The sequence below is a fragment of the Vombatus ursinus genome, unplaced genomic scaffold (assembly GCF_900497805.2).
Source record: "Vombatus ursinus unplaced genomic scaffold, bare-nosed wombat genome assembly UNPS02014813.1, whole genome shotgun sequence".
Lineage (NCBI taxonomy): Eukaryota > Metazoa > Chordata > Mammalia > Diprotodontia > Vombatidae > Vombatus > Vombatus ursinus.
The window spans coordinates 16,681,658-16,708,347 of record NW_020954591.1 but is presented as its reverse complement, the minus strand read 5'-3'; the positions used below and the strand labels follow the sequence as shown (position 1 = coordinate 16,708,347).

The 26,690-nt window shown below is 36.0% G+C and overlaps 1 protein-coding gene across 1 annotated transcript in view; it reads right to left on the bottom strand.

Moving 5' to 3' along the window:
* MIPEP (mitochondrial intermediate peptidase) overlaps nucleotides 1-26,690 on the bottom strand; it is a 171,424-nt gene that overhangs the window by 42,968 nt on the left and 101,766 nt on the right. The window contains exon 17 of the mRNA XM_027835130.1: nucleotides 225-346. Within this exon, the coding sequence (XP_027690931.1) occupies nucleotides 225-346 (122 nt within the window). The remainder of the gene's footprint in view (nucleotides 1-224; nucleotides 347-26,690) is intronic.

Genomic DNA, 26,690 nt, shown 5'->3' with positions numbered 1-26,690 from the left:
TTAGGATATTGACACGATGCATTTTTTCTTTTTTTTAAAATTTATTTTAGTATTTTATTTTTTATTTTCCCCCAGTTACATGTAAAAATAACTTTCAACATTCGTTTTTAAAACTTTTGAGATCCAAATTCTCTCCCTCCCTCCCTCCCTCCTCACTCCTCCTCACTGAGAAGGCAAGAAGTTTGATATAGGTTAAACATGTATAGTGATGCATTTTTTCTTACCTGCTAAATGGGTCCTGCATAAAACATTCTTTCCAAACCATGGAGGCTACTGCCCTAGACATGAGGTAGGAGTAGTACTTGGCACCATAACCTACAAGGTGACTGAATCTCAGTTGCCAGGCCTGCAATGGAAAGAAGAAAAACAGCACTATGTTTGAGATTATGAAGTACTAATAAGAAAATGGAAGCCTTTAAATAAAAACCTCAAACAAATGCTGCCATTCTAAATTGTAGCCTGGAGGGAAAAGTCAATCACTATAATTAATGTGTTTAACATTTTATGTTCTAAGGGATTTTTTTATATCACGTAAATACAGAATTTGGTGTTTTACAGATAGTTCTTTATTCCTAAATATTCATTGTTAAATTTTTTTGACTAAGTGAGTTCAACATGACTCTGAAAAATTTTATTTCATGAGTGTTTATTTATATACACTAGATGAAGTATCTACATTCCTTATTTTAACATGGGTTTATAAAAATGATAAAATATTTAGCTTAACATACTTTCAATATTTAATAATGAGTCATTTCTCATGTGGATCAATTCTTCTAACACTTCCTCTGCTTTTGCCACAATTAAATTATAAAAACAGCACAACTTAAGAGAAAGTAAGTGAAACAGCAGAGTTACTACAAACATAAAAAGTGGTGATCTGGGATTGAAATTTTTTCAGAAGGGACAAATTCTAATGTCCTGAGATATGGTACAGAACTAACTCTTCTTTGTCAGTAGTAAGAGAGCAAAGGCTGCTTTATTCTCCTCTAATTTATTTTGTTCCACCTCTTTTATGCTTCTAGGATCAATACAGGTATCATTCTAGTTCTGCAGAATATTGACCATTCTTGCTTTCTTATCGTGTTCAACTGTTATGTGATTCTTGACCATCCAAGACTTCATGTTTGTGTATCATTGTGTAGATACCAGTAGAGCATGTGGACTGCCCATCCATAATCTTTCCTGTCATTCTGGAATTGTCTTTTAGATGATATTATCATCCTCTTTCAAGGAATATTGTTAATTTTTTACTCTGAGGATTATTGCTAAGAATTATGTTCTCATTATCCTCAGCTTCCTAATTATAGGCTAAAGGAACTGAAACCTAATTAGGTTTCACCATGTATAGAAAACTATTGGGGAGGTAACATGGTGCCATGGGAAAATCACTGGACTTGAATCATATGACATATGTTTGGGTTGGTAGTCCTGGCTCTGCCACCTATTAGCCATGTGACTATGCCAAACACTTTACTTTTCTGATCCTTAGTTTCCTCATCTGTTACATGGAAATAATGATACTCATGCCACCTATCTCAAAGGGTAGTTGTGAAGAAAGTGCCTTGTAAACTATAAAGTCTATATACATATAAACTATATAGGAGAAGTATTACTATTTCTTGATTAGGAAGTAAAGCCAGGTCAAGACAGCATCAGCAATTTGGGGAAAGATGGGTAGGCATTCATAGAATTGGTTTATCTCCTGATGGCCAGCTTGGAAAGATCAGTTACCAGCAATGACTTAAATAACAAGAAATTTAGAGTTTGTAAAACACTGTTATTCTTCCAGTAATATAGCTATGCTAGGAGGTTTTTTCCAGAAACTAAGCCCAAATTTGGGCCTCTTCAGTTTTCAAACACTGTTCCTAGTGCTGTCCTCTAAAGCCCGGCCAAAAAAGTCTAATCTTAGTCTTGGTACATAGTCTCCTTAAAAATAAAGAGTGCAGAATAGCCTTTTAAAAACTTGAAGACAGTTATCATGATTCCCCAAAGCTCTTCTCTAGATTAAACATTCCCAATTCCTTCAATGAACTAGTATGAGTTCAAGGCCCTTCATATTTCTAGTTAACTTCTTCTAGATAATCTCTTAATTTATGTTTACTAAAATGTGATTCCTAGAATAGGACACAAAATAATTCCTAGATAATGAGAACATAATTCTTAGCAATAATCCTCAGAGTAAAAAATTAACAATATTCCTTGAAAGAGGATGATAATATCATCTAAAAGACAATTCCAGAATGACAGGAAAGATTATGGATGGGCAGTCCACATGCTCTACTGGTATCTACACAATGATACACAAACATGAAGTCTTGGATGGTCAAGAATCATATAACAGTTAAACACAATAAGAAAGCAAGAATGGTCAATATTCTGCAGAACTAGAATGATACCTGTATTGATCCTAGAAGCATAAAAGAGGTGGAACAAAATAAAAATAACTCTGAGATTCTACCTGACACCCATCAAATTAACAGAGATAATTCAAAGATGATGTGGTTATGTTTTTTAAAAACAGGCAAGCATTATATCACTGGTGGAACTAAAAAATAGCTTTAAACTTTTTGGAAATAAATATAGGGCTGAAAAAGGATCCCAAAAATAAGCATAACCTTTGACTTAAAAGTCTCCCTACTAGTACTCTATCAATGACCTGATGGATCTATCAATAAGCAACGAATCTATCAATCAATAAGATGATTAAAAAAATCAGCAACATTAATTGAAATAAAAAAAGCCGAAATCAAGTTTTCAATGCTTATGGAATGGTTGGAAATAATTATGGTATGTAATAGAATATTACTGTGCCATAAAACATGTAGGATCACATACAATAATTTTCTTTTTGGTTATATTGTTCATTATTTATTCCTTTCTTTTGTTTTTGTTTCTGTATTTCAGTGCTTGTAGTATATTTCAAAATAGGTTTCAATAAATTTATTTTAAAAAAGAAATTCAAACTTTGAGCATTAAATATATTCATCTTTGCTGAAAAAAAGGATTTACTTATTAAGAATATGTATTTCATATAAAAATAAAATACTCTATTCGAGAATTCTCCCACTAAAAATTATTCTTTTTCTAAACACAAAAGCTGGAAACACCCACATTCTGATTTATTAATAGCAGAAACCCTCTCCAAGTATAACTACGTAAGCCTATTCCCTATAACGATGGAACACGAAAAATGAAATTGTAAAAATAAAAGCATTCCCAAGATACATTCATGAAATTTCCACATGTAAAAAAAACCTCTCTTCTACATGACCTCTGTACCTGACACTTTATCTAGATTTTCTGAAAGAAGAGAACCAATCTCTTCTTTTTTTCTGCCCAAGGAGCTCCCTTCCCTTTTCATTTGTGGATAGTAAAATGATATAAAATCACAGATAATCTTCACAAAGAATACTGTGAGTTACATCAATAGATCATCTCTATTTAACAAATGGAGAATAACTTTTTCAAAGTGGAGAGGCAAAACTCAGAACTTACAGCCCACCAAAATACTTTACTGCCTTGGACAGTCTTGTACCAAGGGTCTGAGTTTGGTCATTTGCCTTGATTTAGAGAAATGGGTTGTAACTAAGTGTGTCATGAGATAAGAACAAGGAGGAGATGTTCCAATGTGGTGCTTAGAGGTGGTGGATGTGTAAGAGTTATATGGTAGCTGTAATTGGCAATAATAACATAAGGGTGACAAGAGCAGTAACTCATATGCATCTGGAGCTTTAAGGTTAATCAACTCTTCCTCATAACCTTGTGAAGCAGGTCAAGGAGAGGGAGGAGGGATAAGCAGTGTCTACTATGTGCCAGGCATTGTGCTAAGTACTTTACAAATGTTATCTCATTTGAATCTCATAATGACCCTGTGAGGTAAGTGCTATTATTATCTCCATATACTTGAAGAAACTAAGACAAACAGAAGTTAAATGATTTGCCCAGGATCACACAACTACAAAGTTTCAGGCCACGTTTGAATTCAGGTCTTCCTAATTCTAGGCTTAGTGCTCTATCCACTGAGCCACCAGCTGGCTCAGCTGGTAAGGAAAGTACCATCATCACCATTTTATAAGTGAGGTAGGGGCAGAAGAAGAGCCTTGGAACACTGGTACAATCCGAACGACTGTTAACCCTGAACTCAAAGATGACTTTGTGCAGTTCTATCTCACTTAAATACAATTCTCACACAAGTCAAGACATCATCACCCTGTGATAACGTTGGTCTTCTTTGAAACAAAGGATAAACAACAACCTTGAACCCAATAGCTTAGAAAATGCTACAGATAAAGTTTCATCATAACAGACTTGAAGTTGCTATGTTAGTTCTTTTGCTGTATTGAAATTACATTGTATCAAATATTATCTGAAATCTGTGGCAAATTTGTCACACGGCTATTTAGTTGGGATGTTGGTGTTATTTTTCAAACTTGCACATGACTTAGAGTTCTTGCTAAATGTATCAATAAAGAATCAACTGATCTGTTAGCTACATCCTGGATTATAAATCTCTGATGTTATAACATACCACTTTGTTTCAGGGCTCTTCTTTGTAACTTTTTTCCTTGGTAATCTGCCAAAACTAGTTTGGCTGCCTCCGAAGCGCAGTGTGCGGAGTTTTAATTTTGTTTGGTTTTGAGCTGAATACCATTTTGTTTTGTCTTGAAAGCTGGCCCACTTCAAGAATTGCTTTGGTTTGTGCTATGAAATTTCAAAGTGACTTAAATTCATAAGCCTGTAGCTGAGGTCCCAAATAAACACAGCAATAAAAATGAGATCTTCGGAATTGCAGTGAGAGACTTTAGGGTTTATGTAAGGCTGAGATAGGCCCACTTCCTGAATTGCTAGGGCAGTTGTCTTTTCCTAATAACCTACCAAGTGTATGCATAGTCCAGGAGAATGCACACTGTTGTGTCTTAGGACTTAATTATAGGTTTGGATTCGGTACTACACACCTTTCCACATACCTAAGCATGTGGTAAATGAATTACATTCATATGATACCACTATTTGGAGGATTTGAAATATATTTATAGTGAATTAAAGCCTAAAAGTTTATTCTTCTTCAAATAAGGCTCTCTAAAATAAGACTAGCAAAAGTAATATAACTGCCATTAAGTCTTTCTGGACTTCATCTGAAAAATGGGGTTAAGAGTACTTGTAATACTTACTCATGGTATTGTTGAAAGTATAAAATGAGATAACATACATTAAGTGCTCTGCTACCAACCCATAAAGTACCATATGACTGTCAGCTATTATTAATAACACAGATTGTTAGTCCAGTTTACTGTTAACTATTTCATCATGAAGAATTATAATTTAATAAAATATAGAATTTTTCTTCTCCATCAATTGGTTAGACAGAAGTTTTGACCTTTCATTCTAGACACAATTTGCAGGTCTGATTCCAAAAAAAGCATGTTCTAAAAGATAGCAAAAAAGGACTCTTTGTTTTCCTTCAATTTTCACTAGAGGGGGCAACATGATATCCTGGAGAGTAGAAAGAACTGGCTTCAAATCCTGCCCCTGACACAAACTCTCTGGTGTGGGCCTCAGGAAGGAATCTCTCAGGACCCCAGATAACTCTCAGACTACGTCACACAGAAGGTCCTGATCTACACCCATAGATGGAGGTACTCTCTGGGAACTCCCTATACTGATGGTTCTAGTGAAAAAAAAAGTCACTAGAATCTCAACATTGTGAATGAGACTCTCACAAGTGAAAAATACTTGAAAGGTTATTTAGTCCAAATCTCAAATTCCCTCAATCATTGTCTTGCACAACTATAAAATACACCTTTGGGACCCATGATGGCTGAAGAAATCAGCCCACTTCGAGAGTGGTATTAGGTTTCTGCTAAAAAAACTTCAAGGTGACTCAGCTTCATAACCCATCCTGGAGAAGGCAACAAAGCTTCCTTATGTAAGGAAGGTGATTTTAACAATATACTTCTCCCATTGGTGAGTTCCTCCTGGGGCCTCCATTTGGGGGAGGGGAGAGGTTGTGTTAGGTCTGCCAACCTTCATTCCTTCCCAGGTGGGCTTGCGAATTTACAGACTTCAACTCTATGTCTCATCTGCAATCTCACCTGGAACATTCTTGTGCTATGCTGTTCCCCCTCTATAACTGATGAGCTCCTCCTGGGACCTCCATTTGAGAAGTGGCCCAGGTCTCCTCACTACTTTTAAGTTCCCTTGTATGTTATCTTCCCCCATTGGATTAGAAGTTCCTTGAGGGAAAGCAGCTTATATTTGTATCCTAAGTGCTTACTACAGTGCCTGGCACATAAACAATAAATGTTGGCTGCCTTGCCTTGACTAGCGGTTATTACCTTGGTTTTAAATCATAGCAGCAAAAATTTAGAGAATGGGAGGCTCTTTTCCCATTTCTTCACAGATTTCCTATTTCCATATCATTGATCTTCTCTTGGTAAGATGGAGCCAGTAAAGCATATAACTGCCATTAAGACTTTGCTACTCCCACCTTTGACCCTCCATACTAACCTCTTTTGTCATCTCTATAATTCTTCACAATTTTAATGGCCATAGGCAGCATGAAAGCAGGATTTGAGGACAAGCTCTACCACTAGGTTGCTATGAGAATCTTAGGTAAATCATTTCTCTCAGCTCCGTTTCTTCATCTGAAAACAAGGGACTTGGACTGGAAAGTTCCTTCTAGCTCTAAGATTCCAAGATTTTATATTGTCCCCATTCCTAGCAATGTTTCCACAAGCCATGGCTGGATTGTAAATTTCTTGAAGATAGAGATCACATTCACTTCCTTTCTAAATTCTATAATAAGTATTGATTGGCTGGTTTACTTTCTGCCATACAAAGTTCCTGGTATAAATGCCCAGAGTAGACAGTATGGCACACATGCTACAAAGACTTTAAGTCTGCTCTGATATTGGACAGCAGGCTTTTTTGTCTAGGCTTTGCTGATACATTTTTATAGATTTTTGATTACTAGTATAATACTGGATAGCCAATATGCTGCTATGTTTATTTTTAGCCTGTCAGTTTGGGCTATACGCAGGGTTTGCCTAGAGCACATTAATACACAATCACAGGCTTCTTTAACTGCCAAAACCGTAAGCGAACAACGGGCTCACTTTGTTGTGCAAGCTCATAAAATTCCACTTGTTGATAACTGTGCTGTGATAATTGATGTAACTCACTGTAAGAGAGCAGAGCAGGAAGAAGTAAGTGTCTCATCTAGTTTTTATGGCTAGGTCTCCAACTCTTTTTTTTTTCTATTTAATACTCTCTAGGTAATATAATTTGTTCATTTATTAAACAATTTGATATTAAGTATCACTCTATGCAAAGTAACATGTTTTGCAGTGGAGGAGATACAAAGATAATTAAAACATGGTACTAATCTACATGTAGATTATTACAATCTAGCACTGGGAATATGATATATAAATAAATGTGAAACTAATATGAAATACTTACTATAAAAGATTATAATGTACAAAAGAAATCTTGAAAATTAGAGGAAGAAGAGACAAATTGGAAAAGACAATAGAATTTATAAAACTAAAAAGCTGGTTTTTTAAAAAGACTAACAAAATTGATAAACCCTTAGCCAACCTCATTAAAAAGGGTACAAAATTAAATCAACAAAATAGAAACTGAATAGAAGGAAATCACAACAAAACCAAAAGAAAAAAAAAACCAGAGATCTTACATAATCCAAACACAAATCCAGAAATAAGATTAACTATAAAGCAAGAGTTTTTAACTTAGGGTTCAAGTTAGATTTGGGGGGGGTCCATGACCTTGGATGGGAAAAATACATTATTTTCATTAACATGAAATGTAGTATTTCTCTTGATTACGAATACGGGCAACAAATATTATTCTGACAAGGCTCCACCAGACTACCAAAGGGGCATATCCACAAAAATAGTTAAAAATTACTGCTGTAAAGGAACTACCAAATGGGGGCGGAGAGGAATTTCAGGTCCTGATGAATTTACAGGAGAATTCTACCAAATTTTTAAAGAGCAATTAATACTAATTTAAGGAGTAACTAAAACTAATTATTTGCAAAAATTGAAAAAGCATTCTACTAAACTATCTTCACAAGATGAATACAATCCTAATACCTAAATCAAGAACAAAGAAAAAATACACTATAAAGAAAAAAAACCACTATAGCCCAACATCACTAATGAATATAGATACAGGAATTTTAAAGAAAATCTTGGCAAAAACTATGGTAATTTATTCACAAACTCATATGTTATGACCAAGTAGAATGCACAGAACAGGTGAAAGGATAGTTCAACATTAGGAAAGCAATTAACATAATCATTACAAACAAAAACACCTTAAACCACATGATTATCTTAAGAGATGTGGAAAAAGCCTGAGATACACGCTTCTGGCCAAGATGGCTACCTGAATGGGAGGCAGACAACCGACCTATAACATACCTACTTCAGAAAAAAGTAAACTGAATAATGATCAAGAAATCCAATAAGAAGCTTCAGCAAGTGACTTATTCTGCCCCAGAGCTAAAGAAGAGATCAGGCAGAAACCTGAAGGCAAAAGAAAAGGGAGTCCTCCAGCAAAGCCAGTACCAGTGCAGAGGAGCCTCCCAGCATGACCACAAATGGCCAGGACACACGTAGCCTTCCTGGCTCTGGGTACAGGGCTCCTGTAAAAAAGCTTCAGAGTGTTCAGGAAGCCATAGGATAGGGAACTTGGAAGTAAGAGAGAGGAATCAGGACTAACCATCTAACCAAAAACACAGCAGGAGACCCAGCCTGGTCCTGATACAAATCTCTGGTTTAAGAGGAGATGAATCAAAGAAAATGCCAAACAATATATAAAAAATGATTGCAAGAAAGACAAGAAAGCGCACAGAATGATGTGAGCAAGATTAGGAGAACAATTTGCATAATAACAACTTCGCAGAAATTAATATCTTGGAAAAACTTAATTGTTCCGATCAATGCAATGAACAAACATGATTCTAGGTAGTGAGAAATATGACCTGTTTATTTCCTGATAAGTGCCAAGTCATGTTAACAAGCATTTATTAAATACCTACTATGTTCCAAGGAGTGTAGTAAGTGCTGGAGATATAGAGAGACAAATAACAACAACAAAAAAAGTCTTTGCTCTCAAAGAATTCACAGTGTAATGGGGGAGACAACATGCAAACGACTATGTACAAACAAGATATATTCAGTATAAATTGGAGATAATCTTAAAGGGAAGACTTCAGCATTAAGGGAGCCCAGGAAAGGTGGGCTTTTTAGGTGGGACCTGAAAGAAGCCAGGAGATGGAAATAAGGAGTGTGAGCATTTCGGGTATGGAGGATAGGAGTTTCCTGTTCAAAGAACAGTGTTACTGTTATCACAGATGGAAGAGAATAAGGCATAAGTATGGGTGATAAGATGGAAGAGAATAAGGCTTAAGTAGGAAGGAAGGAAGGAAGGAAGGCAAATGGGTATGACAAGCTTTAAAACCAAACAGGGGATGTTATATATTTATATTTTGTATTTGATCTTAAAGGTAACATGGAGAAATTTACTGAGTAGGGGAGTGACATTGTCACCTTAAGAAGATCACTTTGACAGCTGAGTGGAGAATTGCCAGGAGTAGGGAGTGAATTGATGCAGGGAAAACAACCAGAGAGCTGTAGGCAATTGTCTAGGCATGAGGTGATAAGGACCTGTACCAGGGTAGTGGCCATATCAGGAGAGATGTTGATATTTACAAGCCTTTATGATAGTCGCTACAAAGGTAGAATCAACGAGACTTGGCGACTGACTGGATATGGGGAATGTGAGAGAGCCATTAGGATGGTAGTGACCTCAGGAATAGTTGATGAACTCAGTATGCAAAATAAGACATAAATTTTTGCCATGGCCATTGCGAGACCTTGTTTTGCTTAACTTTGCATAATTGTTACAGGGCTTTCACTTTTTTTAGGTTTGTTTTTTTTCCCCCCAGTATGGGGAAGAAATGGGAGGGAGAGAAAATAAATGTTTGCTAATTGAAAAAATTTTTAAATTAAATAAAAGGATACATGAAGCTGGAAATTATGAATTTCTCATAATTGGGATACAAAGGAAGAGTAAACAAAGTGATGACAATGGGCATCAGATGAATTTCAGTCTTATCTGAAACTGAGAAAGGAGGCTTGACCACATACACAATCTGATGTAGAAATATGACATTTTAAAGAAAAAGAACTTTGAAAGACTTAAGAATGTTAATCAATGGAATGACCAGTCATGTCTCTGTAGGACCTATGATGAAATATGTTTACAGAAGTGACAGATACAAAGTACAGAGACATGTTTTTTTGAACATGACCACTCTGTGGATTCATTTTAACTATGTTTATTTGTCACAAGGTCCCCCCCCCTTCATTTTTAATTGGGGTGGCTTAGTCAATAAATATTTAATAAGTATTTTCTATATGCCAAGCATTGTGCTAAGCCCTGGAGATACAAAAAAAAGGCAAAAGACAGTCCCTGTCCTCAAGAAGCTCACAATCTCATGAGAGAAATAATGAGCAAACTAAAATGTGCAAACAAGCCATACACAGGACAAGCAGGAAACAACTAAAAGAGAAAAAATACTAGAATTAAGAGGAGCTGAATCAGCAACAGTGATGAAAAAAAAAGAGGGGCATTGTAACATCGTTTAACAGGGGTTTGGTTAGCAATACTGATGAAAAAAAAAAAAGAGGCCACTGCAACATTTTTAAAAATGCAGAGAGGAAAACAGAAAGTACTTCAGAGAACAGCAGAGACAAATAACATTAAATTTATTATACAATTTTTAAAAAAGCAAGCTGAACGAAATGGACATTTATGGTTTTACATAGAATCCTCTTTTTGTATTCTGTTGTGAATGCTCTTTTTTATATTTGATTTTATTGTTGTTGTTTGTTTGTTTGTTTTTATGGGCAGCTAAGTGGTGCAGCAATGGATATAGCCTTGGGTCTGCAGTCCAGAAGATGGGAGTTCAAATTTGGCCTCAGACACTTACTAGCTGTGTGACCCTGGGCAAGTTACTTAACTTCTGTTTGTCTCAGTTTCCTCATTTGTAATATGGAGAAAATAACACCTATCTCCCAGGGTTTTTGTGAAAATTAGATAATAATTGTAAAGTGCTTAGCACAGTACCTGGTATATTGTAAATGTTATATAAATGTTAGTTATGATAGGATGATAAAGAGGAGGAGGAAAAGAGGGAGAGGGAGATTTTTTTGCCACTATGCCTTTACTTAGCACAGTTCCCTATGCTTAGGTTATACATCTTAACAAAAGACTCCACCGGAACTTTACTAAAAAATAAACATCCATGGAATACCAGACAAATTTTAATGAACTCAGAAACTTGATTTTTAGTTTTAAATATTACTACCGTGCAAAAAATTAAAAACTCTACTTGAAAATCTATTAAGAGAGAATTTACTTCCCATACAGAATATCCTCAGTAACAGCTGTATTGTGCTCCTGTGTTCTCATTTTGAAAAATATATCTTGATTTTAAATTACTTAGCTCATAAAACAAATTTTCAGGCAGCATTTTGTGTTTATGTTTAACACCTACAGTACTCCTACTTAATTATAACTATGTCTGTTCAAATATATGGCAACATAAGCTAGAAAACGATTATTTTTAGCTGAAAACACTTATTCAAGGGGTAACAGGAAAAGTCAATTTCTATTTTTAAAGGCAATAATTCTCTGCACAATGTGGAAATTTTTCAAGAGTGTTATGGCCTTTTCTCTGTGTATTTCAAATACCAGTAAGTTACAAAAGCTCCATATCACAAAAATTAAAGAAGTTAAAGATGCTTATTAGTGCACTTTCTCTAAGAGAAAGGCAAGAAGTATGCAGACTGTCTTAAAGAGAGTATTCAAACTAATAATAAAAATCATCCTGACAACCTGACAATTTCCCTTTGTGTGGTTAGCAGGTATGTGGCTAATGGACCATCAAAACAGTACGTATTTAGTTTGTTTTTTACCAACATTTTTTTATCAATTATGAGCAGTGAAAAGAGTATTTTTGCTAAAAGCACTGGTGGAATCAATCTCATATGAAAAGCACCCCGTGGGTGATGATTCCAATGAAACACAAACATTTGTGTTATGCAACACAGAAAAAGTACATCAATGAAGAGGTTAGCAAATATATTCTTTTCTGCTCTCTCAGTTTACCCTACTGAAGTTGGCACATATTTTGAGAGCAGGCAGGACAATGTGGCTAAGGATCTCCCAAAACCTAAAGTTCCTGACCTAATACAATGAGCTACTTAGAATGTGAGTTACTTGAGGGCAGGGACCATAGTTTTATCTTTCTTTGTATCTCTAGCACTTTAACACATAATAGATATTTAACAAATGATTGTTGACTGGTCATTACAGGAAGGAAAATCCAGAGATATTAGTACGAAGAGAAAAAAATTAGCACAATACAAAGCAGAGACAACGTTGGGCTGGGTTGTAAATGAGGCAATATTTGTCCACATCACCTTCTTATGAGCCCCTTTAAGTGCCCTTCCCACTATAGCAGGGGACCCTTCTAATTTTGTACTTCATGTTTTAAACTTTTCCTTCCCCTTATCAAAATGTAGCCTATCATTTTTCAGATAATTGTCACAGTGTAAAATACTCTCAAAAGAAAAGAATCTCCCCCATGCTATTAATGACTGATAAAGGATATTAAAAATTTCTCTTCCAGGGGCATTTTCATAAAAAAACACAAGACTCTTTAAATATACACATCAATCCCACAGATCCACCAGGGGAGGAGCAGAGGAAATATTTTTGCTCAGGAAGGCCTTTCTGGAAGCCTTTATATGAGATGACTGACACTTACAACTAACTCAGACCACCAGAGGGGACCAGACTGACAAGAAGATGTAGCACCATCAGGATCTTCCCTAAGCTATTGAGAAGCAGGTATGTGGAACGATCTGACTCAGAGCTCGAGCCAAGCTCTCTGAAGGCTCATTTTCTGCCTCAATAACTGTGTGTGGTTTTGTGAGGCAACACTAGTTGTGGGCCTCAGTTACCCTCTTAGCATTTTGCAAAACAACTGATGCACCAAGTCAGAGCTAACTTGGCTGCCATGTCTCTTGGCTTGAAAAGGAGACTCTTCTAAGCCCCTCTGGCTTTTGCACTGTTGGGACTACTTGGCATTTGGTTAAATTTCTCTAAATGTCTAATTTCCATTTCCACAGTCAACAGCTTATATAAATAAGTCAGGTCAGAGCAATAGTACAGCACTTTCTTCTCACATCTCTTCTTTGTTCTGCTTTGATATCTATTTTAACCTCTGTTCTACCATGCCAACAACATGACTGCACACACAGACACTGACAAGGAAAGGACTATGCCAGTAATCATTTGTTTCCTGACAGTTAATAATACACAGCTGATTTCATTTTTATGATGTTATTCAGTGTTCTCCATGTCTGGCTTCCTCCAACTCACTTCTCTTAAAAAGTATTTGTGACATACATAAATGATGAGATTCTTTAGCAGTCTTCAAACCTTTTGGCATCTTTCATTTTTAAACCACAAATTGCATTCTCAACATGGTTTTCAGTTGTATCCCCCTGTGCTCTATTTTCCACTGAAGTTCCTGAGACCATCTAGGTGTATGCTAACTTAGTATGGAGGATCTTATTAAATTCCTCAGGAAATTGTTGCTACTTCTCCAGCTTATGCTACATGATAATGGTGTGTAAGCAGCAGTTAACTCTGTAGTGGACTGCTTACAATCATCATGAGTCCTTCAAGGCCTTTCAAACACATGGGGAAAGCAACTCAGCCAACTTTTTTATTCACCTCTACAAGGAAAAACTAGTTATAAGCTACCCTTCTATATTACTACAACTTCCTTATATTTTCTGCTTTCATTTATAGCAAGAAGATAGAATGCAAATTTGATAGAGCTCTTCCCATAATGTGTCAACTTACTGGTCATTTGGCAAAGGATGCATATTAAGAATATCAAAATTATTGTTTGCAGATAGTCTATCAAGAGTGCATTTCCTATTAATTTCCCAATAATATTGTGGAGACAGAAATTGGTCACACAAAGTTTAGGGCCAGCCAGCTTGAGTTTTCGATGTTTTATGGGTTTCTATGGCCAAAAAAAGAGCATCACTTGTTGGCTGATTTTCTGGTGATGAACCTCTCTGAATTTAGGGGGGCTAATGCTTTCCCCCATTAGATTACCTTACATTTACTCTGTATATAACTTGTGTTATCTTTAGTGAACTTACTTATCTTAAATGTTTTCTCTCCCATTAGACTATATTCTCCTTGAAGACAGGGATGATTTTTGCCTCTCTTTGCATCTCCAATATTTAGTACAATATCTAGAACAAACTAAGCACTTAAAAAAATGTTGACTAACTTCTCCAGGAAAAAAAAAAACACATGGTTTTCAACTGGGAACATTTTCAGATTGGTAGAATCTGTCTGAAGATTTTCTATGGTAGGAAAAGCCTAAAAAAAAGTCACCTGTTCACCATAATAAAGCATGGAAATAGTGCTTTAGGAGATGACAATAAAAATCTTAGAAAAATTTTAGCAAGTAGTATATATGTTATTCTGTCCCTAGGTTTAATAATTACTAAGACTCTAACATTTAAATACATAAACTAAAAAACGCAAATGAGATGATTATGCATGATATGGTTCTTAACCTCTGAAATTAGTGATAAAGCAACTTTTAAATAAAGATATTACCTTTATTTATTAAGAATTCACAAGGTCAACTCATGACATACATATATTTTAAAATAAAACGAATGCTGAATATATTTTCTGAATACTGCAACTTTCTCAGTTGGATTTTGCTCTTTTTTTGTAACAAGGCAGATTTCAATAGGAGGTAATCTGGGTATGGGTAAACTAGAAAATGATTCTAATGTTTGAAAGAAGGCAAAAATAAAATTTATTAGCTGGAGTAAAATACAAGTCATTAGTCCCCATATTCCCTTTGCTAAAAGATGTCTTCAATTTAATTTTAAAATCCTACCCATTAACTTCCTCTTAAAGTTGCCTAGAAGGCATAAAGGCTTAACATACACAATTAGGAAATATATCTTTCTAAAGGCTATGTTGTTGGTAAGATATAACTAAGTTAATGAAGATGGCTAAAACACCTTTAACTCTAGGAACATAATAACCTCCTCCATAAGTTTCATGAAGACATTCCAGAAGTTTATTAAATAGCTGCAGATTCTGTAGCCCAGGGCCTACAATAATATGTCATTTGCAGGTCATGTTACTGCCTATATTCTGTACAGTGTAACTGACATAAATAAGATATGTGACTGATCCAATGAAATTATTAAAGTTGCCTGGTTTTTATCAACATATCATCAATCTTGCCTGATTATCTTGTCTGAAAAACTTCCAAAATTCCTCATGCAGCAGTGTTCCTCCCCATGCCCCTTCCCCATTTCTATTAGCAAGGGGAAAAAAAATCGTACAAAACTTTGGTTGAAATCTATGGAAAATCAAATCAGTCTTGAAGAGCTCCTAATGTAACCAAATAAGCCAGGCAATATTAATCATCACCATCATTTTTAATATGCAGTTGCAGGGTATTAAACAGTACCTAAGTATTACTGAAAAGGATGGACTGGAGTGGGGAGAAACTTGAAGCTCAGTAGCCGACCAGCTGATGATTACAATAGTACAGGTATGGAGGTGATGAGGGCCTGCACCAGAGGAGTAGCAATGTTAGAGGACAAAAAGGGCCAGAGATGTTATATGAAGGTAAAATCAACAGGACTTGGCAACCAACTGGACATGGGGTTGACAAAGTAAAGAGTGTTAAGGATAATATCTAAGTTGTGACCTTGGAGGGCTGGATGGTAATGCCTTTGATAATAATAGCAAACTTGGAAAGTGGGGAGGTTTTGGAAGAAAGATAATGAGTTCAATTTTGAGCATGCTGAGTTGAAGATACTATTTGAGATTTCCAAGAGGCAACTGGAGATGCTATGGATGGACCATGGGAGCAGATGAAATCACCAAGTGAGACAGCATAGAAGGAGAAGAGAAAAGGACAAAGGACAGATTCTTGGGGGATACCCATAGTTAGTGGGCATGATCTGGATAAAGATCCAGCAAAAGAGCCTGAGAAAGAGTAATCTGGTAGCTAAAAAGAGAACTAAGAATGAGCTGTGCTGCAAAAAGCTGGAGAAGAGAGAATATCTAGGAAAAGATGGTGATTGGCAATGTCAAAGGTTATAGAGAAGTCAAGAAGGATGAGGATTGAGGCAATTAAATCTGGCTATTAAAATCCAGAGTTCAATATCATTGGGGTGAATAGACAGATAAATAAAATATAAAATTATATAAGTAATTCCAAAATACAGTTGATTCTATTAACCAGTGTTTATTTATAGAAACCTATTCCGTGGTTTGGAAGAGATAAATGGTACTTCTGTTAATTCAATGGATTCAATTCAACAAGCCATTTTATTAAGAGAAGTGTTAGGTGCAGATATAAAACTTAAATACAATGCTACTTTTCTCATGAAACTATGAGACTAGTGAGAGGACGTGATGTATCTAATAACTAATTATGAGTTCTTAGCCTTTATAATGTAACTCAAAGCCTTTATGCAGGAAGTGAGACTTAAATGATAAGAGGGTTTACCTTAGTCATGAGAAATAAGCATATGTAAGTACAAATCTAATGACATGATCTACATCTAAATCTATGACCTTACGCTCTATGACAAGAAAGTCTGACAATTATTTAGGAGAAGATAAGAAAACTGAATAATATGAATAACACTTCATAATTTTGAAGCATACTGACTTCATACAGTGGATTACCTATAGCAAGAGTTCAAACAGAAATGGGGGCCACTAATCCACACCTATACTGACAGTTTTTAAATGTAATGTTATTAAAAAGGTTGAAAGGGTTTTTTTTGGCATCTAAGAAGTAGGAGAAGCACCCAACCTGCCCCACAAGTGAACCCACCATATTTTCCTTATATGACTGGGCTCCTGGGCAGGGGAGGGTTTGGCACTGGGAACCTGAAGTGATTATGGAACAATGACCACAGGGGATGAGAGACTTGGGGGCCAGCTGAGGCTGAGCTGTAGGGACAGGGTAGGTTCCTGCACAGATGGAGGAGGAGTGCCCTCCTAGGCCACGTCCCCTGGGGAGGTTGGTTTGTGCTGGGGGTGGATGGGAAGCTAGAGGCGACTCTTAAGAGCCCTGGGGAAAAAAAAAAAGTAATGTTACTTACATTTTATTGAACTTTAATTTATTTTGTTAAATATTTTCCAATTATATTTTAATCTGGTTTGGGCCACCATTGGGAGTGTTGCTAGACATGTCTGACACCTCTGACCTACAGCATAGTGGAAAAAATGAGCCCACATGGCTTTACACATTAGTACTCTGAAAATATTTATAAAGTATGTGTTATCAAAATAATATGTTTTCCTGGTCTTGCCGGCATCATGTAGCTGATATTATCACATTCAAGAAGGTCAGTTAGTATATTTTAATATTCACATAATCACTGTAAAAGAGACTATTATAAGTCTGAGTAATGTACCAACCATTGTTTGTACCACTTTGTGACAAGAAAGGCAACAATCTATTTTGAGAATAAAGTGGTTTTAATAATAAGTGGTTGGAAATTTTAAAAACAGTTCTGACAATAAGTACTTTGGGGCTTCTTAAGATCAGCCATGGGGGCAGGTAGGTAATGCGGTAGATAGAGCACCGGCCCTGGAGTCAGGAGGACCTGAGTTCAAATCTGGCCTCAGACACATGACACTTACTAGCTGTGTGACCCCGGGCAAGTCACTTAACCCTGATTGCCTCACCAAAAGGCGAAAAAAAAAAAAAAAAAAAAAAAAGATCAGCAATGAAAAATTATTAGAGTCAGCGTTAGAATTCAGTTTCTAAAGCCTCAAACCCATATCTAAGCCCAGCTTGACTTTGAAGTGATCCACCACACTGATCTCAAGATCCATTCTTTCTTAATATCCCAACTTAACAACAAATACATCTGACTTCTCTTGCTGCAATTAAGGAGTTCAATGTTATCTACTGTTATCCTACTTCTTTTGAACGTTGTACTTTTCTTGATAATTAAAACATCCATGAAAGCATTTTAGTCTTTTCAATATTTTTTTTCTCTATGTTCATCTGAATCCTACCTTTAACAAAGGTTCAGTTTAAACTTTTTAGATGGCTACATCATGTTTTAAGAGGGAAAATTAGTTGAGAAAAGTGGTTTGGAACAAACATAAACTATCACTTGATTTGTAGACATTCATTGCTTTCATTTCATGGAATTAGTACTGTGAAATGTTGTTCAAACTGCATTTTGGCTTAAGTGGAAAAAAAGTTATTATAATAATTGTACAAATAATTTCAAATACTGTTTGATTTTGGATTTTAAGTGTCTGGACCTTTCTAAATGGTCTATGACAGTCTGGTTCACTCTTCATTCTCTATCAATCACCAAACTATTTCAAAGCTGCCTTTAGACACAGAAAAATACACATGTGACAAGAACAAATGCATGATCCACAAGTCCGAAATCTGAAGATAATGAACATTAAGGAAAGACAACTTACTGGGTGATCTCTTTTACAACTGATTAATATATACTTTATAAATATAGGTATATAAAGGACAACTGGTTGGGTGTATTATACTTGAAGGCAAGTATAAAGTTTCAGAAAGCTCCTTATGGTGCAAGAAATTAGCCAACTTTCTCAAGGAGATGCCTGGTGGTCAGGCAAATCACCAAGAACAATCAATGTCTTTGTTGGAAAAACAAAACTAAACCTGGATCTCTACTTGTTTAAAGGGCATCTTAAACTCTCCAAGAGGTTCTATCTGGTTTTCTCCTTCACTGATCTCTTATTGGTCCATTTCCAATTATTCAAAGATTTTGTGATAATTTCCCCCAAATACCATTTTCATAGAGTAACTCCCCCATTTAAAGAAGTGTCTATGCTGGATTTCTGTGTATTTTATTCAACCTTACATCGATATAGCCTTTGAAGTCTCTTATCAATTATCTTCTACCCATATCTTTACCAACTTTGTTTATCTTTGCTCCCATATGTAAGTCCAGACAAACCACCTGAATTTTGTACAGAAGTCATTCACTCCTAAGTCTGTATTTTGAATTTTCCATTACTTTCCCCTTGTAATCCAACATGAAAAGAATTTCCACCATAACAAATCTGACAAACGGTCATCTGGCCTTCCTTAAAGACTATTAGGGAGAGAAAATGTCTTGAGGAAGCTTATTAAACTTTTGGACAATTCTAACCTTTAGTGAATATCAGACCATATCTGGATATCCTGGATTTCCTCTCCTCTACTACAAACTGTAGGAGAAACTGATCACTTCCCTCCAAGTTTCAAATCATTTCTGCCTCACCAACCAATTCCTCCCTGGTTGGTAATCATCAGTTCTAATGGGTTCTTTCAGTTTTTAACGATGAAATTATCACTAAGCCAGGTCAAGAAGTTATCCTGCCTGCCTTTGGAAGAAAGAGAGCTCTAGAAGATATCTGGATAACTAAAGTCTCACATCACTACTCTATCATGTTTGGGATTTAAGCTTGTGAACTATTTTCTATACTCCCCATCTGTCTCCTCTGTTCTTCCACATGATCTATAGTATGCTTCAACGACAAAATCATTTCTATCTTTCCCTCCATTGACTTTTACCCAAATATTATCTGTCACGCTTTGCCTGTTTCCTAGATTTCCTCACACGAATATATTTTCTTAAACCAACCCCACCTTTACATAGTCATAGTCTAAGTGTCTCTTTATCTTTCAGGATCATTTGTTAATTTTCATCTGATCTTCTTCCAATTTAATGCCATACACACTAAAACATATATATAAATAGGTGAGGTGTACTGGTAATTAAAATAAAACATAGCACTTAGGTTTATAAATTAACTATATCAATATTTGAGACTATGTAGTAAGGGTGACCCTGGGATCTCACAAGTAATACTAGAAAATCACATGCTCTGGCAGCTTCTAGCAAGTTAGAAAGGCTTTAGGTAAGGGCTCACTGATAACTGGTATGCCTGTCATCTAAGAACCTGCAGAGCTAAGTTGCAAAAGTTTTATCCCAAGGAGACTGTCAGTCACACAGTGAATTGTTGTTCATCACAACTAAAGGATGGAAATCTGCATTAGTCTAGGAAATACTTTCATCAATGAAATTATGGATCTTGCCCCCTGAGTCTAACACTTTCTAATTCCTCCAACCCCCTATTTTTGATGATCACAATCCTCTGACAAAACACTGCTGTTTTTATGAGGTCAGTGATTACCCTGGTAAGTCCTCAGTTAAGTGTCCTCTCCTAAAGGACTATCTGCAACTAGCACTGTACTATGAGGGCTGCTAATGCTACAAGAGGTATTGTAGCTTCGGTACTAGTCATGTCTAACATGAAATAGCTATAGATATAATACTACCAGAGACCTAGAATGCTGAATCTTCTGTTAAATATTTTTTATTAATATCTTTTCTTTTTACACCATTTTTATTCCCAAATATAATTTATCCTTTCCTCCCCTACCCAGGGAGCCATCCCTTATAATAAAGAATAAAAGAGAGGAAAAAGTTTAGCAACACTGACCAACACACCAACTGGGCTTGACAGTATATGCAATGTTCCACATCCATAGTCCCCTACTTCTTTACAGGTAATAGGATATATATTTCCCATAGTCCTTTGGGGCCAAGCATGGCCACGACAATTACAACACTGTTCAGTCTATGTTGTTTTTGGTCTATCCACTTGCACTATACAGTTATTGAATATGCTGTTTTCCTGGTTCTGCTTACTTCACATTTTATTAGTCTATATAATTTTTCCTGTGCTTCTCTGAATTCTTCACATTTACTATTTGAAACAGACAATGTGATAATATTCCATTAAACTTACATAACACAACTTATTTAGATATTCCTCAATAGAGGGGCTTAACAACCTTCTTTAATTGCTTAAACTTTTGACACAGACAGGAAGAGCATAGGAAAACTGAGATGTTCTGTCCAAGAGTTTGGAATGTTGATTTTTGAGTAATTGTCAATATCGATGTTGCTTCTCTATCTTACTGACCATAACAACATGTAAAGACTACCTAATATTTTAAAAGGGCATATTTCTATTCATTTTTTCAATATAGTATTAAATGTAAATGTCCTTGAAACAAATAGGATTAAAAATATTCATCTAAATATAAATATATAAATGTTGTCTAGTTTGTCAAACATTTATTCCATAGAATTATAACTGGCCGTTTGACCTCAAGGAGGCAGCTAGGTGGCTTAACAAACAGAGTACTGGGCCTGGAGTCAATAAGACCTGAGTTCAAATCTGGCCTTCTACACTTATTAGCTGTGTAACCCTGGGCAAGTCACTTAGCCTCTGTTTCCCTAAATCTACTGGAAAAGGAAATGGCAAACCACTCCAGTATCTTTGCCAAGAAAACTCCATGGTCCACGGGGGTCATGAAGAGTCGAACATGACTTAACGACTGAACAACAACAAAATTTGACCTTGAACAAATCATTTCATTTCAGGAGGTCTTAGTTTTCTCACCAGTAAGGATGATGGAGCTGTCCCAAATAATCTCCAGGACCTTTACTCATTAAATTTCATAGTGTTCTAATAAAAACTCTGTCTTTAAAGAAATCTCTGCAGTGCTAAAGATGTTTTAACACTTCAATATAAAGAAATGTCTCCAGAGATGGAAATAAGGTTCCCAAACCCACAATCATCATTTGACTATTTACAACAGTACCTACAGAGCACTTGTTATGCAATTCAAACAAAGGATCAAGGGCAGTATTTGTGAAATAAAGCCAACATAAATATAGCATTCACCTCATCTCAAGTTTATACAGAATAAGGCTCTTAAGTGGTCTCCAGTGTGATTATTTCGAACTGGGTTGTAACCAGATGGTAACTGTTAAAACTGTTATGATTAAATGAGTTATCCTATTTGGGAATGGACTGAGGGCAGGAGGGGAAGGGGTTACTAAGAATCTCTGGACTTGACTATATCTTTTAATAGAGACAACCATTGTTCAGTCCTTTCATCTGTTTCTGATGCTTCACGACCCCACTGGGGTTTTTCTGGCAAAGATACTAGAGTGGTTTGTCATGCTCCAGCTCATTTTACAGATGAGGAAACTAAGGTAAACAGGGTTAAGTGACTTGCCCAGGGTCACACAGCTAGTAAGCGTCTGAGGACTCATCTGAACTCAGGAAGATGAGTTTTCCTGACTCCAAGCCCAGCGCTCTATCCATTGCACCACTTAGCTGCAGAGATAATGGTATAAATACTCTCAACTCTTTGATAATAATAACTCTTACATAGTGGCTTAAGATTTATAAAATCTTTTCCTCATAACTCCCTTGAGAAGCAAATAATAAAGGTATTATTACTTCCATCTTACAGATAAGAAAACTGAGACATGGGGAGGTAAAGTGTCATACATACAGAAAATCACACATAACCATTAAATGGCAGAGTTTGGAGTCAAATCCAGGTCCTGTAACTAACTCCATGTCTAGCACCTTCTCCATGCTACCAGGATGATGCTAAGAAATGAAATAACACCACATTTACATAGTGTTTTAAGGCTCACAAAACACTTTTTAAAAAATCAACTGAGGGAGAGAGGTAGTACAGGTGTGGCTCTCCTCATTTTAGAGATGAGGAAAACTACTGTTTTTTGTTTTTTTGGGGGGTGGGGTGGGGCAATAGGGGTCAAGTGACTTGCACGGGGTCACACAGCTAGTGTCTGAGGCCAGATTTGAACTCAGGTCCTCTAGACTCCAGGGCTGGCACTCTATACACTGCATCACCTAGCTGCCTCTACTCTGCTAGGCTGATGCTAAGAAATGAAATAATATCACAACAATATAGTGTTTTAAAGCTCACAAAACATTTTTTAAAAATCAACTGAGGGAGGGAAGTAGAACAGACATTGATCTCCTCATTTTATGGATGAGAAAAACTGCTGAGATGACACCCCAAGATTTTGTTAAGAGCACATGATTAAACAGGGATAAGTGGCAAAGCTGGGACTCAACCCCAGGTTCTCAAACTTGAAGGCCAGTGCTCCACTATTTTATAATGTTGCCTTTAGTGTCCCTGAAACTTGTAAGGAAGTACAAGGACGACCTTGTAAGGAAGACCATTTTTGTCATACTAGATTGGTGACTTTTTGCCAAACTCGGCCTCAAATAAGTTCTTTTTTTTTTTTTTCAAATAAGTTCTATAGCAAATCTTATTGCTCTGAGTTTTCTATGCATTCTTCACATATAAAAAGCATAGAGTTTGACTTAGGGAATAATCATTTTTTAAAAAATGAAACTGAAAAAAAAGTCTAAGATTCGTATGTCACAAGGTGAAATTTTACTGGCATAAGGAAAACTTTCTACTATTATGCCAAACTATCTGTCATTCTGCAATATGCGTGAAGGTCCTTTAGAATCCCCAGAGGCCTAAGTAGTTATAAAATAGGAGGAGAATGAAGACAAACCATTTTTTTTTCTTTTTAAATGTAGTACACTAGCCTTCAAAATGAAAACAAAAACCTAAGGTGTTGACTGGAATTAAAGGACTTAGTATAAAAACAAAACCAAAGCAGTGATTCAATTTCTGCATGCTTTAAATCAATGAATCTAAAGCTGCAGCTGTCAGACAAACTGAAACTATTTAAATTCTTAGAAAATGACTCAATCAAAAGATTAAAGTTTCAATTTATAACACTTCTGTGTTTTAGTTACAAAGTCATAAATAAATCCAGCATGACAGAGAATGTAAATATTTTATCAGTTGTTTATGCTGGCAAAGAGGAAAGGAATTTTACATGCAATTAACCACTTAGGTGTTTCGAGATATGCACCATATGCTCTTCGTATTTAAGATGAGATAAACACAAATAAGGATTGGTTTGTTTAATCTCACATTTGCCTAGCAACATCAAAAACATAAAAATAATTGAGATCTTTAGCCAGACCAAAGATAGTTTTCCATTTAAGGGGAAACATTTAAAAAACAAAACAAAAAACCTTCCTTGTGCCAGTGTGGCTATGAAATCTCATTCCCAGAAAAATATTAAAATAGGAAGGATACCCAATTCTTCCCAAGTAGCTTACTTTGAATGCTTTATGGAAGAAAGGAAAACTCTACCTGATTGTCAGGGGTTCTATTTTAACATTATTTCAGAAATGCATTACTCATATTTCAAAAATGTAAGTATTTACAACTGTTACAACCATCTAATAAATGGCATAGCAAAAGTCAAATACAATTTGAAAATTTATATTCTTATTTTAAAATACCACACAAAATAAATTCTCTATAATTTTTAGATAGATGGTAGAAATCATTAAGAGATTCAAGTCTTCATAGCAGAGAATTTTACAAAGAATTAGGCTTCTAAAATAAAATTGGCACTACCACTTCTTGTTGTTATTCAGTAATTTTTCAGTTGTGTCTAACTTTTTGTGACTCCATTTGGGTTTTTCTTGGGAAAGATACTGGAGTGGTTTGCCATTTCCTTTTTCAGGAAAAGGAAACTGAGGTAAACAGGGTTAAGTGACTAGCCCAGGGTCACATAGCTAGTAAGTGTCTGAGGCCAGATTTGAACTCAGGAAGACTGACTCTGGGTCGGGCACTCTTCTACTGCACCACCTAGCTGCCCACTACATGGTAAGTAAGATAAGAAAAATTACAACTCAATTAAAGTACAATCTTCTCTGGGGCTGCTTGAAAACAAAAGTTTTCATCTCTCTGGGATTTCTGGTCATACAGCAAGAAGAAAGGAAAGCAGATCAAAGCTGCATCTTGCACTAGTATGTACAAAAAATTTTAAATGAACCGGGAGAAGGAAAGCCTTTAATATTAAGGGATTTGCTGACACACTAAACTAAACACAAACACACATATGACTGTAGACTTTAGTTTGAATTTTAGGAAATGTCTTCAAAAAAGACTTGTGCAACACACACACACACCCTCTTAGCCAATGAAAGGAAGAGCTATTTCGGTGAGGAAGTGTCATTGGACATGGGGTTGTTGGCTGAATGTTTCTAGAGCCACAATTCATCTGGTCTCCTATCAATTCCCTTTCCAAACTATAGGAGAACTGGGAGAACTACACTGAGTGTCCCAGGAAATGTAGGAATTGAACAAGTTACGTATGGTTGAGGGGCAGAACACATGACCTAAAAAGCTGGTAAAGAAGCTACATTTAACTGTCATCCTGCCTCTCTACTCTCATCCTAAACACTGGGGTCTGGAAGGACAACTTAGTGTCTCACTGATACCTCAAACCCAACAGCCAAGAAAATGCACAATTCTCCTTACAAACCACTCTCTCTTCCTAGCTTCCCTTTTACTCCTAAGGGCACTAATATTTTCTCAGTCATTCAGAATCAAAATCTTGGAGTTTTGTGGCTTCTCCCAGTGGAGCCTGCCTTTACAACATCTATCTGTCCCTTCCTCTCCATTCTCACTACTAACAATGTAATTAAATGAATGAATGAGATCCATTTTTAGACAGTTAAGACATAGCCAAGAACCCTTGCTAAGTGTGTGCTAGGGTTTGGAATATAAAAGCAGAGACAATCTCTCCCCTCAAGAAGCTTAGTTTTAAAGGCACAGAGAATACATGAGAAAAGTGATAGCCAGGGAAGGGTGTTTTTGATCAATGAAGTCATAGGGATGTTAAATGGAATAACAGGACTATTGACAGACACTTAATATAATTCCCAGAGGAATAGTGGAGGGTGGGGACAAAGGGTACAGGCAGAAAATAACTGGGGGAAAGATGGGTTTTAGGGAGTAGAGAGACCAGAGGCTTAGCTCATCCCAGGCACAGTCTATGAGAAACTAATCAGGAGATCACTGCATTAGTCCAGAGAAATTGGACCACCATAGACTATCCCACCCTCATGAGTGATTTTTCGCTCCTTGAATCCTTTCTGCCACTGTGTTTAACCTTTTATTAAAACAATTTTTAATTGCTGTTTTCTCTATCTTATATCACCATAGAATTCCATAGTATTTACCTGCCGCTGCCACCCCCTCTCCCCACCTTGAGAGCCATATGGATGTTTATTTTTGCTTTGTTTGATAGCATGATAGCAATTCCCGCTTTTCTGGATTCACTTGAAGCATAGTCATTATTTTTCCATCCCTTCAGTTTTATTTTGTGTATGTCTTTTTTTTTTAATTTGTTTCTTGTAAGCAACAGACTGTAGGACATTTTTCAATACAATCTATCATTCTTTTTCATTTTATTGAATTGTTTAATTCACTCACATTTAAAGATATAAGAGGTTTATATTTTCCTCCATCTATATCTAAAATTGTATTTTTAACTTGTGGTTTTCCCTTCTTCTGCTATAAACACAGGATTGTGTTCCTTTAGTTACTTTAATCTTTTTCTAAAAGGTGGCCCTGTTACAACTGGCTCTCTTCCTCTTATCCCCAATCCCCTCTTCTCATTTGTTACTCTTTTCCTTTAGGGTTTTGTTTATTAGTTCCTCTTTCCTGCTTTTAACTTGTTATATATTTCTTCCTCCCTCCTTTTTTTCTTCCCAGTCAGGTAGATTTCTCCTTCCTCTCT